The sequence below is a fragment of the Phodopus roborovskii genome, unplaced genomic scaffold (assembly GCF_943737965.1).
Source record: "Phodopus roborovskii unplaced genomic scaffold, PHOROB, whole genome shotgun sequence".
In the NCBI taxonomy this organism is placed as follows: domain Eukaryota; kingdom Metazoa; phylum Chordata; class Mammalia; order Rodentia; family Cricetidae; genus Phodopus; species Phodopus roborovskii.
This window is the reverse complement of record NW_026125052.1, coordinates 3,362,459-3,376,367: the sequence shown is the minus strand read 5'-3', so window position 1 is coordinate 3,376,367 and position 13,909 is coordinate 3,362,459. Positions and strand designations below refer to the sequence as shown.

General features: G+C 37.6%; 1 protein-coding gene across 2 annotated transcripts in view; it reads left to right on the top strand.

The window, feature by feature from the left end:
• The window catches only part of Cltc (clathrin heavy chain), a 61,121-nt gene that overhangs the window by 11,413 nt on the left and 35,799 nt on the right, over positions 1–13,909 (top strand). For both annotated transcript variants that reach the window (XM_051187577.1, XM_051187652.1), the window contains exons 2-4: positions 9,081–9,288; positions 12,595–12,863; positions 13,369–13,530. In XM_051187577.1, coding sequence (XP_051043534.1) covers positions 9,081–9,288; positions 12,595–12,863; positions 13,369–13,530 — 639 coding nt within the window. The remainder of the gene's footprint in view (positions 1–9,080; positions 9,289–12,594; positions 12,864–13,368; positions 13,531–13,909) is intronic.

Here is a 13,909-nt window from a genome sequence, read left to right as displayed (position 1 = left end):
TGAGCCATCTCAGCCACACCCCTCCCCCAATATCTAATTTCTTTTTTGTGGGGGTTTCGAGACAGGGTTTCTCTGTGTAACAGCTCTGTGGCTGCCCTGGAAACTAGCTCCATAGATCAGGCTGGCCTTGAATTCACAGAAAGTGCTGTAGGATTAAAGGCATGCCCCACCACTGCCTGGATCTAACTTCTTAACAGATCTGTTAGCATGTGATAGAAAATTGGAATGAGGATGTGCAGCAGCCTACTATTGTGACCTGAGACTCTGGCTAAAAAGTCATGGAATTATAACATAGAAAAATGGTTTTAGATAATCATACCAGGAAGCCCTAGTGTTTGCCCAGCTGTCCCCGTAATGTTTTTGTACAATCCTGGGAACTGAGCCCAGGGCCTTTTGCTTGCCCTTACGCTACCACTGAACAACAGTCCTGTCTCTGCTTTTGAGGGTCTTTATGTTGGCACTAAATTTTATCTTCTTGAGCCCTTGTAGTAATCTCCCTTCTTGCCTTTGGTGTGTTCTTTGCCTACATTTGTACAAGAAAGGGCATAATCTTGGGATGCCATTTACATCTTCTAAGTTTCAGGAATAAAAACTTTCCTATATCCCTGGAGCTTGATCAATATTTCATCTGATTATTGGATTTTATGTTTTTGAAATTGTTAAATTTAAAATTGTTTTAAATTCTCCGTCATGTTTCAGGTTAACCAGGGCCATACAGAAAAACCCTGTCTTGAAAAACCAAACCAAATGAGACCAAAAATTCCTACACATTAAGCTGAGCATTGGTGATGCATGCCCTTAATCCCAGCACTTGGGAGGCAGAGACAGGCATATCTCTTGAGTTTGAGGCCAGCCTGCTCTATGGAGTGAGGTTCAGGGGACAGTCAGGGCTGCCTCAAAAGAACAAACACAAAAACATGCCAACAAAATCCCCAGTCAGTAGTAGGTTATAAGTATGAAAATTCTTTAGGTCTCTAAAAGACTCCTGTGCTGTCAAAAATAAATGGCTCAATCCTTGTCTCTGGCAGTGGTTCTTTGCTTGATTGTATTAAATTTGTAGTTATTGCCAAAAGTCAAAAGTTCTCTCAAGAAATAGTGATTCCTTCAAAGACTCACCTGGAGTAGAAGCAAACCTGTATGTTTTAAGTGTAGGATCAGCAAAGGTTAAAATTGTTGCTTGAAATTTGTGGAGCCAACAAAAACAATGGCTGGTATCCTGTTGATGGAATAAACCAAGGAACGCTGCATTCTCAGCATTCTTCATTTCCTGCAGACTACAGCAACTGCAGTTTTTGACATTCTTCTTTCTAGTTTCCAGGAAGGCCCAGTTTCCAGTGAAGTGACAGCTCAGCATTTTTTCTGTGTTTAGTTCTGGTGGAAGATAGAGGATGTTTAGTGTTTGCAGAAGAAATTAGGCTGAATGAAATACTTAGACTAGGTAGGAAGTTAGCCAAATCTTGAAATGCATACTTAGAAATACCTGTACTGGGGAAGTAATGGTGGAATACTGGTTATAGATGTAGTACCTAAAACTTCACCTTTTAAATTCATGACTCCTACTTAGTGAGTCCTTCTGTGCTACAAGAATTAGCAGAAGCAAACATACATAGAACATTGAGAAAATAGGTTTGTCTGAAATGCAGTAGCTCATGTATACTTGCTGACGTTATCACTGTTCAGAGAAACAAGGAAGAAGGTTCTGAAAAGTGTGGTGCTAAGCACTAATTGTGAAACATAAATCTTAAGTAATGCTGTCAGAAACACAAGCTTTCATGTATTTCAGTTTTCAGCTGATGTAGCTGCTCCACATGTGCTAGGCATTTACTGGGACATATTTTCCTTGTGTGTACTTGTAGAGAAAATGATTTGTGATTCATTTCTTCCTGTCTGATCAGATGTAAGAACTGCTGGATGGGTGAAGCAGAGCAGACTTATTACTCAGTAGGCACAAATACAGTTGCAAGTGTGGTTTTATTTGGTTGTGTTCCTTGTGCTAGCATTTTCTTCTGCGTGTATATTACCAGATTGCATACGTTTATGGTTCATGTGGTCCTTTAACAGTATTTCCAGTTTTTGACCAAACTATGTATTCTGGCACTGGCTTACCTACACCAAGTAACCTGGTTCCTTGGCTTATCAAGGTTTTGTTGTTCTGTTCAAGAAAACAAGAGCAAAGCAATTGTCTTGGTCAAGTTTACTTAGGAAATGGTAGAATGACATTCAGACCAGTTTCTTTCAGAACAGTCTGCATCAAAAAAAAAAAAAAAAAAAAAAAAACAAAAACAAACAAACAAAAAAAAACTATAGTTCTAGAGCTTGGTAACGATAAAGATAGAACTCCCTAAAATACAGTTTCTGTATGGTGCGGTAAATTAGTACATGGTTATTAGAAAATGGTGAATTAACAGATGGTGGTTATCTCAGGTCTTGCTCAGATTTATCAGTTATTCCAAAAATGTTGACTATATCAAAAGATAACTCAAACAACAGGTTGAGTTACATTGAGTGGCCCTACTTGTCTTTAGGTTTTTAAAATCTAGAATGTGCTGTACTTTTTGGAAAGGTACAGTTGTATATAATTTTGTGAAGTGTTCCTCAGTTTGGGCCTATCAACTATGTTGTAGTGATTTGGGTTGTCTTATTTAGACAGAGTATCACTAAAGTGTTAGAAAACATATGCTGTCAGTTTGATGCATTGTTTCTGATACAACTTGATGGAAGTTGGAGCTGAGTTTTCTGCACCACAAATTTCCTTTTCCTCTGTAATTACCTTCTAAGGAAGATAATGTTGAGTCTACAAATTTCCATCACTCCTTAAAAAATCCATTAGTTTTATCATCCATTGATTTTTTTTTTCCCCCTCCTCCCTGAAGCAATTAGTGTGATGATTGTACTTAAAGAATTTTGTCCGTCCTTCCACATTTTGGAGAGTGGTTTACTATGTAGAAACCCAGGCCCCAATCTTGAGATCCTCCTGTCTTAGCCATCCACGCACAGATATTACAGGCATGTACCAGTATACCACACCCTACATGTTACCACTTTTAAAAATTGGCACTTATGTATTTATTTGTGTTATACATGCCTGTGTGTAACATATATATGGAGGTTGGAGGACAATTTGTGGGAGTGGGTTCTTCTGCTTTGTTGATCAAAGACTCAAACTCAAAATACCAAACCTTGGCAAGTCTTGCTGAGCCATGTGACCTGTTCACTTTACCACTTTTTAGTTAGCTTTCTTCTGTAAGAAATTTAGAAATAGGTGCTAGCGAGATGGCTCAGCACTAGGAAACTTTGTCTGCTCTTCCAGGGGACCCACATGACACCCAAATGGACATAAATGCAGACAAAACACAAGTGCATACAAAATAAAAATAAATAAAACATTTGAAAAGAGAAAAAAAGAAATTAAGAAATAACAGCCCTTTTAATGTGCATGAGTGTTGTGCCTTCATATAGGACTGAGCATTAGTTGCCCATCGGGTGCCTGTGGAGACCAGAAGAGGCCATTGGAATCCCTGGAACTGGAGTTATATATGTATGGTGTGAGCCACCATGTAGGTTCTGGGGATTGAATCCAGGTCCTCTAGAACAGCCAGTGCTCTTAACCACTGAGCCATCACAGATTTTCCTTCTTTTTACCAGTTTTGTTGTTGTTATTGTTTTTTTTTAATGTCAACTCCTGGATTTTATCTTTTCATCCAGCAATTATCTTAAAAATTTATTTAAGGGGTCTTTCTGTGTAAGAAGGTTCTAGACATATCAGAATAGCATGTTAAAGATCAGTAGAGGGGTGGAGCGATGGCTCAACAGTTAAGAGCACCTGTTGTTCTTGCAGAGGAGTTAGGTTCAGTACCCAGTACCCAAATGGTAGCTCACAGCAGGGGGTTTGATGCCCTTGCCCTCTTGGGACTTCTGTGGGTACCAGGCACATACTTGTCACACAGACATACATGCAGGCAAAACATTCACACACATAAGAAGAAAAAAAAAAGCTTAATGGTAATGTTTTATTTGGGGAGCCTAAAGATGAATTTTCTAAGGTAGCTTGGAATTGTGGGGAATGGACAGATCAGGAAAAGTGACTGCTATTTGTTTTCAGTAGCTGGGCTTTGAACCCCGTGGCTTGAGTCAATTTGTATATATCAACAAGGAAAAAAAAGTGGAATGCATACTTTCCACTTTCCCTTCTTAGTCTTGAGTGTTTTAGTATGAAAGAAACTTTGAAACTAACCTCATGTAAGTTTTAGCATTTCACATTAAATTCTCACAGCTCTGAGAATAGGTATCGTCATTCCAAATGTTTGAGACGAAGAAACAATACACATATATTAACTTGTCCATAGTTATTTTATTGGAAAAACCAGGGCTATAACCAGAAATTGGGCTCTTTATGAGGATTCCAGGGATTAATTTTAGATGCCATTTGAACTTATAACCAAATTATGAAATTTATTGTAATTGTTCACTTGAATGATAGTAGCTTTGCTAGCTTCCTCTCCCAGCACAAGTATTAGAGACATTTATTAGTTTTGATAGAAGACTTTAGTAGTGCTGTTCTATATGCTATTAAAAAGTTAAATAGGGTTACTTAGCAGGAATATGTGGCATGGCTTTGAAGGTTCTGATTTTTTGAAATTTAATAATCAAAATAGCAGAATTACAAGTATTAAAGTACAGTTTCCTTCTAAGAAAGAAAAAAAAAAAAAGACATGGGACCACATGCTTGAAATCTCTCAGGATGTAGAAGGGTCGATGCCCCCCCACTGTCCATTCAATGCCATTCTGGAGCATACAATTTGCTGTAGTACAACTGGGCTACATAGCAAGGCTGTCTTAAAACACAGAGAGAGGGAGGGACGGAGGAAGAAAGAGAAAATTTCAGGGTCTTGAGTAACATTCTGAGAACCTACTAGTTGTTATCAGTGTAGTGAAATGAAATTCACACCCACAACCTATGAACAGCTGAATCAAGCAGATAATGAAATGCAATGAAAGGCAGTTGACTTGAGCTGGGCCCACAGTTCTGCCATGTTGTAGTTACTGGTAATGTCTACTGAGGACCTGATGGTATTTTTTTTTTTTTTTTGGTAGCATTTCACATTAAATCTTCACAGCTCTGAATGTAGGTATTGTCATTCCAAATGTTTGAAATGAAGGAACAGTACACAGATATAACTTCTGAATGGTTATTTTAGTGGAAAAACTAGGGTTTGGACTGTTTATGGGGAATCAAAAAGCAGTTAATCTTAGATGCTACTTACCTTATAATCATAAAATTTACTGTAATTGTCTTGAATTAAGGAAATGCTCTCTAGAATATGGATGATTTGAAATACTTTATCTTGCTCCTATAGAATCTTAGACTGAAGTGCCCCCTCTCCCAATTTTATCCAAATTGAAATGAAGAGATCATAAAGAAAACTTTTTTTTTTTTTGTAAAGACAGGGGCTCTCTTTGTAGCCCTGGCTGTCCTAGAATTTGCTCTGTAGATCAGGTTGGCCTTGAACTCACAGAAATTCACCTGCCTTTGCCTCTTGAGTGCTGGGTAAAGGTGTTCATAATGAAAAGGTTTGCATATTGTTTATAACTGGGTAATTTCAGTGATTAAAGGCATGAGCCATCAATGCCTGGTTTAAGTGTGTTTTTAAGCATATTTAAACATTTTAGTTTCAATTTAATTCACTTGCTACACACACAAACTTAACTCATGCTGTCTATTACACTCACTTTTGCATGCTTGCTCTTTTGTTCTCACTCTTTGTCTGTCTGTCTCTATCTATCTCTCTTTTTTCTTCCTGGAATAAGTGTTGTGATATAGCCCAGGTTGGCTTTATACATAATGATCTTGTGCCTCAGCCTCTGAGTAAGTGAAAACACAGGTAGAAGCTATCAAACCCAGCCTCTTGGAGTATTTTCAAGTTCTTTCATCATCATTCCTAAAAAAGTCAGTCATGTGACTCATTCTTGAGTTTATGATGGATTTCCCATTGCCTGTCCTTGTTCTCGTTTACTTATAAAAATACCCTTACCTATGCTCCTTGACTAGACTAAACCCCTTACTAACCAGACTGAGCTCTGAATACTCAATTTCATGCCAAAGTACCCTGGGGATGTCCTTCTGTCAACACATTTCTCAAGTCAAACTGTCAACACATTTCTGGTTTGTTTGTTTGTTTGTTTGTTTTGTAAAGACAAATACTACCTTTTCAAGAGGGAACTACCAACCCTCCTACTCTTTAGCTTTACTGTCTTTGATAACAGTGGCTTCTTGACTTGGAGTTACCTTTGAAATTGGAAGGATAGGAAAGGAGTCCTTTTCTGAGTTCAGTTAGTAATGTCTGGCTTATATTATCTCTATGTAGCTCTGGCTGTCCTGGAACTAACTCACTTTGTAAACCAGGCTGTTGTTGAACTCAGAAACCCACCTGCCTTTGCATGTGCCACCTCTGCGTGACATCACTTTTTAAAATATCTATTTTAAAAAAATATTTTAAAGTGTTATGTGTATGGATGTTGGCCTGTCTATACACTGTGTAAATTCTAATACCCACAGAAGCTAGAAGGCAGCATCAGATCCATTGGAACTGCTGTTGACAGATGGTTGTGAGGTAACATGTAGGTGATGAGAATCAAACCCAGGTACTCTGGAAGAGCATCTAATTCTCTAAATGCAGAGCCCTCCAGCCTATTGTTCAGCTCTTTTGAATGAAGATCTCTGTAGTCTGCTGGTCTTAAATTCCTGGCAACCCTTGTGCTTCGCCCTCTGTGCTGGCATTGCAGGCTGTCTATCGGTCGTTGTGTCCTGTTCCTTAAATTATTTTGTTTTTAATTTTACTTTCTGACTAACACATCTTACATAATCCTGCATTTTTCAGAAACCAAAGAAATTATTAAACAACGATATCTGAAATTCAAAAGTACAGTAGGTGAAGAAGGCTTGGGGTAGAGAGAAAGAGAGTCATATAATTCTCATGGAGTAATTTAGAAGTATGCTGTGTTTATATGTGTAGCTATGTGAACTCTGAGCCATTGGAATACTTTTTCCAACTATTGAGAAGGAAACTATCACAATTAATCTTTTGAGAAATTCCAATGGCCCTCTATCTGAAAGACGTGTATTCCTTAGGAAAGAGGTGGATAACTTGGTTTTCCTTAGTTTGTCCAAAGAAAAGACTTCCTCTCTGAATTCCACTCATGGTCCATTTTGTACATGTGGGGACAACTTCCATTCATCTTTCTCCAGTTCTGAAGTTAAAAGTAGAAGCTGGATGGTAGTGGCACATGCTTTTCATCCCAGCACTCGAGAGGCAGAGGCAGGCAGATAGGTCTTTGTGTTCCAGGACAGCCAGGGCAACACAGAGAAACCCTGTCTTGACCCAAAAGGTTAATGTCAAAAAGAAGTGAAAATTAATTCATAGTGTTTTATTATAACCACATTCATTATAAGTTGCTTATTTTATAGCTTGTGAATTAGCCTGGCATTGCAGCATATCTTGAGCTTATTTTATAAAGCTAGTTAATGTTCTACCTTAATGCCATTAATGGTTAGATAGTTGCTTGGCTCTTTGCTCTCTGGTGCTGTGTCTGAGTTATAACTACATTTTATAACTGGTTATACCAATAGTATTTGAGGAATTAAAGGGAAGTGAAAGTAAAAGAAAGCTTCTTAAGCTCATTCTGGACCTTGTTCAGATCCTAGCCTGTTTTATTTGTAGCAAAAGAGTTTGATAAAAGAATTCCATAAAATGCAGCTGACATTGCTCAGCCAGCACAGTGAAGGGAAGATGGGGAATGATCTGGCCTGGGCTAGTAGAGCCAGCCCTTCAGGCAGTCACTTTTAGAAGGATTTAATCACCCAGAGATTAATGGAGATCTTTATAGTCACAGGTGATTTCTGTACTCACACACTAGTTTTCAAAGTTGTACCATCTGTAGAGCCACTGTTTTTGAGCAAATATGTAGTGTCTACTATTTATATAGAGTGAAAATTCCCTTATTTTATAGTTTCTTTATGTAGCCCTGGCTGTCCTGGAACTTTCTCTGTAGATCAGGCTGCCCTCACATTAAGATCTTCTCCTGCCTTTGCTTGGATTACAGGCATATGCTACCATGCCCAGCTGCTTAAATTTTTTTTTAATAATTTATTTTTATTTTGTGTGCATTGGTGTTTTGCCTGCATGTAAGTCTGTGTGAGGGTGGTGGATCCTGGAGTTAGACAATTGTAAGCTGTCATGTGGTTGCTGGGAATTGAACCTGGGCCCTCTGGAAGAGCAGTCAGAGCTCTCCAGCCAATGCTTAAATTCTTCAGTAGCTCTTTCACCTATAATGTAAGTTCAGGATTCTTAGGAGGTAAATTTAGCTTGTCAAGCAAGCAATTCTTGCCTCTCTGTATAATCTTGCCTCCCTGCTGAAGCCTTTCTTAGTTTATATGTTCCATGCTATTTTAAGTACTTGTAGCTTCCTTAGACATTTGCACACCCCCATGCATTAGCACGTATGTGCTTCTCCTGGAGAGAATTCTCTAGACTGGTTCCGTATAAGTACTGATTATATGGAGGCATTTGACAGAGCCACTCCTGTACAGTCTGTTTTGACTTTTTACACAACATGGCCTTGTTTGCTCATTCTAGCTTTGTTTTGAGAACTCCTGACATTTTACATCTTTTTCTTTTTAAAATACCGTTCTGCCTTAAACTACAGATCCTCAAAGCCTAATGGAGGGTGATAAATAATTGTGCTAAGTTAGTGTGGATAGCAGAGGGTGGGCCCAATAGTTAAAAGATTTACAGTTCACCAAGAAACATAATGGTCATGAATCCCTGAACCCTAAACACCAGCACTCAGAAGGTGCTCCTCCTTTAGCTCCACATCTAACCTCTGTAGTTGTAATGTGGAGGTTAACCGCAGCAGTTGAATGCCACATTATTTTTAAGACAATGAAGAAAATCTGTTATTTTCCCATTCTTGTCACTGTTGGTCTTGCATTGATGATGCTTAAGTTAGGATTTATACTGATGATAATATGAAAGTCAAATTTTACTTTCACATTTGGTAACATGATCTATATTTCTTTTCAGCTCCAGAACCTGGGTATCAACCCAGCAAACATTGGCTTCAGTACCCTGACTATGGAGTCAGACAAATTCATTTGCATTAGAGAAAAAGTAGGAGAACAGGCCCAGGTGGTAATCATTGATATGAATGATCCCAGTAATCCAATCCGAAGACCAATCTCAGCAGACAGTGCCATCATGAATCCTGCCAGCAAAGTGATTGCGCTGAAAGGTATAAAAGATTGTGGGTGGTTTTCTTGTAATTCTTGTATGTATTTTATGTAAATACAGCTATTGGTGTGCTCATTTTCTTTTAGTATGTTGAGTAATTTAATTAAATCTGTAAAGCTGCAATCAGTCCTGAACTTGAGTTAGCATTCATGACTTTTACATGGAATGTTTCTGTGATATGTCTTAGAATATATGTACTTGGAAAATCTTTGTTTTAGGATAAATACATTAAAGTTTTATATCTGATATGATGAAACAAATAAAAGAATTTCTGTATAAGAGAATGAAGGTAATATTCTATAATAAGTCACTTCAGAGCTTATTGATGATCAGCTTCTCCAGTCTGTGCCTTTCTATACTATAGGCTTCTTTTAACTTAGATTATCAAACTTCTAAAAATGGCTTGATTGACACTGGTCTGAGAGGGTAGGGGAGAATGAGAATGAATGAATACCAAGCTTTGGGATCAAGATTGTTTGCATTTATTCAGACTGCACATTTTTCTTTGATTTTTATTTATCTATTTATCTATCTTTCCATTTATTTCTTTACTCTCTTGATTATTTTTAGCTGAGTCTTGGCTCTGTTCCCTGGGTTGTCTTTAACCCTCTTGCCCAAGTCTCTTGAGTGGCTGGGATCATAGGTGGGGCCAGCTAGGCCCAGCCAAACCAACTTGTTTCCAAGGGAACTATACTGCCTGTCAATTGAAATGGACTTAAATAATCTCATATTATCTGAGAACCTATTTTGTTTTCCTTTGAACTTTGGAATTAAGGTAATAGAGGAAAAGAAGTTAATAAGAAAACTAGGTGTCAAACTACTGGACCCTTGAAATGGCGTTTAAAATCACCTCCTTTTCCTGTTTGTTTTAATTAGGGATTAAACCCAAGGCTTCACATGGCAGGTATGCAGATGGTTACCACTGAGCTATTATGTTCCAGCTCTTGTTTTTCTTAACAATAAGAGGAAAGAATTCAGATTCCTAGTGATTTATAAGTGTGGATGAGTTTTTAGAGGTGCTGAAGTTTTAACCACTCTTTCCTTCATATCATTTAAGCTTTAGGGGCTTGTTTTGGCTGCTTTGATTTGGTGGGATAAGTCTCTGACAGTAGTCCTGGCTGTCCTGGGATTTGCTGTGTAGATGAGGCTGGTTTCAAATGCATAAAGCCCCACTTGATTCTGCCTCCCTAGTACTTGAATCAGAGGCATGCATCACCATGTTCAGCCCCTTTAATCTCTAACAATACAAATGTTGAATAATTCATAGAAATGATCAGGTCTAGAAGTATTGAGAGCTTTTTGACTTTGGGGAGTTTTTAAAGGATTCTTTCTATAACATTTTATTTGCTTATTTTGTGTGTTTATGTGTGAGGGCATACTTGTGAAGGTCAGAAAGCAACTTGGAGAAGTTTGTTCTCTCCTACCATGTGGCTCCTGGGGATGACTTGGCAGCAAATGCCCTGCTGAGCATCTCATGGGTGGCCTCGATTTGGGAATCTTTGAATAGATTTTATTCTGGAGCATCACTAAAAGTCGAAAATTAGAGATCCTAGCTTTCTGGTTTTGTGGTATAGGTTTTGGAACGTTTTGGAGTGTCAATATTTAACCTAGCCTACTGGCTGGGAAGTAAATGGTGGACAGGTTGGGAGCTGAGAATAGAATTGTCAACAAATCATCAGAATTTGTTTCAGGTAAAGGTTGATCTTATCTTCAGGAACCAAATGTTTTGTGACAGCATACATTTTGCTTCTGTCTAAAAGTATACTACATTTTAAATGTCCTTTATCTTCCTTAAATAATTTGAATTCAAGTGCTTAGCATCCATCACACTTCTTTTTAAAGGGCATCAACTAAATTTTGCCAAATTCTTTTCTATTTTTAATGTTACTGTTATCTTATCACATTTCTTAATGCTTTCTTATGTGTGCAGATGGTGAGTTACTTTAAATTAGATTGTGTTAGTCATTGTCCTGTTCTATAAAAAGAATAATTGAGAAATTTTTATAGCTTTGTAAAATAGTATGTTATACTTTGTGTCTATTGGTCTATATCATAGCTGTTATCCCTTGTTCCCTTCCCCAGACCCTTAAACTTACATTTTCCAGCCCCTTTTATGTAAAATAGAATAAAAGTCTAGCTATCTGGAGGTTGTAGGATGCAGCAAAGAAAAGCAAATGCTTACAAAATTCTGCTTCCCTCTGAAGCCAGTTTAAACTTCATGCCTTCTTTTTATAAACAGGACTATAACTTTCACAATTTCTTGAGTCTGGTTGTGGTTTATAAACTGTGTGGGATGGGAGTCCTATATACTTTGCCTTATAGAAGATGGTTTTGTTATGTAGTAAGATGGGTTGTGGTACAAAGCCCTTAGGCTTTGTCTCCTACCTACCCTGTCACCCTCCCACTCTGACAGCTTTTGTCCTTTTGGAGCCAGATTCTCTGTGCCTCAGGAATGGAGTTATCCTCTGTCTCTGAGAACTATTCTTCATAGCATAGTGATAGCTGTGGGCTTTGACCACTGTTGATGTCAGTGAAACCACCCTTTCGACAGTGACCGGTTTCAAATGACAAGTATAAGCCTCTGCATCTGACTCTGGACTTTTAACATTCAAGTCAAATTTCACCTTCCTTTACTAAATGCTTGCTGTTTTAACTGGATGAAGCTTGAACTTGTTTTCACCTCCAGTACATTAACAGCATCTGGAACCATCCTCCCCTGTCTCCCTTTCCTTTATCCAGCACTTCTACTTTCCCTTTGTATCTTAGACCAGTTCAATGTAGCATGCACTGTGATGACACAGCAGAGTTGAAGTACAACTTCTTTTCAAAACGCAGTTTCCACAAAATTGAGTTGGATGAGAGATGACTGCATTTTAAAAAGTAGATATTTCTTCCTTGTGTTCCTATTAGATCTGCTTTGTCTTATGTATATACAACTACCTGAGTTTTTGTGTGGACTAACTATGTAATGAAAGTTACAGCTTTGTTTTTTATCACTAAGAAAGCTGTTCCTTAGTCTCATTTTCATTTGGGATATAGAATCCTTTAGAAGTCATGTGTTTAGAGTGTTGCAGACACGTCCTTAAGAGGTAAGAGTTTTGCTTAAGGTTGTAGATGTAGATAGGTTTATTTGGTCTCAGCTGTTAGCTCCTCAGTGGCTGTAGCTCTAGCAGTATGACTCCTGTGTGTAGTTAGTTATTAGTCTTAGGATAGAATCACATCATTTGGAAGTTAAGGGCTTGTCTAGGTAGGTATCCATTCATTTTGAACTTCCCCTGTTTTCATTATTCTTTAATTCTGTATTTAGCTGCAAAAACTCTTCAAATATTTAACATTGAAATGAAAAGTAAAATGAAGGCCCACACCATGACTGATGATGTCACCTTCTGGAAATGGATCTCCTTGAATACGGTTGCTCTTGTTACGGATAATGCAGTTTATCATTGGAGTATGGAAGGAGAGTCTCAGCCAGTGAAAATGTTTGATCGTCATTCTAGCCTTGCAGGATGCCAGATTATCAATTACCGTACAGATGCAAAGCAGAAGTGGTTGCTTCTGACGGGCATATCTGCACAGGTAACATTTTTTTAGTTTTTGGTAAAGAAGTTGTTCAAGGAACTGTTTTGACATACACTTAAGTTTGGTCTTTAAACCCAATATTGTTGAATTTGACTGATTTTTTTTTTTTTTTAAAGACTTTTACCTTTTAAAAATAATGATTGCTGGCTTAAATTTTCTGACTTTAAATTGTTGGCATAAAATTTCACTACTCTTACCAGTTATTTTGATTTAGAATTTATTGTGGAGTTATTGTGTTGCAAAGTGAATACTTCTGTATTGTTGTATTAAGGTAAAGAGATGATTAAATGAGGTGTGTTTTATATATTCACATTAAGCTTTTTTTATATATTCATATTAAGATAAAGTTTGGAGTTAAACTTTAAGATGTATCAGCTTGACATTGAGAGGCTCGGTAACAAGTACTACTGAAGATGGCAAAGTATTATAATTATTTCACAAATTGAATCTGAGATCTAGTGGGTCTCTAAAGTTTATTTATTTATTTTTTGATCCTTTGTAGCAAAATCGTGTGGTTGGAGCTATGCAGCTCTACTCTGTAGATAGGAAGGTGTCTCAGCCTATTGAAGGACATGCAGCTAGCTTTGCACAATTTAAGATGGAAGGAAATGCCGAAGAATCAACGTTATTTTGTTTTGCTGTACGGGGTCAGGCAGGAGGGAAGGTAAGTTTTGTCTGGTAATTATTTTAGTGAGTCTGTTTTGCTCTTTACCATTTTAAGTTCAAAATAGTTATCTTTATTCTTTCCTAATATCATAATATTCAGATTTGTGGTGACTGACAAGTGGTATGTATAGTTATACTTGTGTAAAATGATAGCATTCTTTTAATATTATTTCCTATTCTGCCATCTGTGGATCTTACTTTTTTAAAAGTGCCTTGTTATATAACCTAGGCTGGCTTTGAAGTCAGTCCTCTTGGCTCATACTCTGACTGCTGGGATTGTAGATCTTTATACCATTGTGCCCAGCTTTGACCTCTTTGTATTCTTTGTTTTGATTGCCTTTACCAAAGGCTTTTTATTGGTACCTTTCACTTTATTC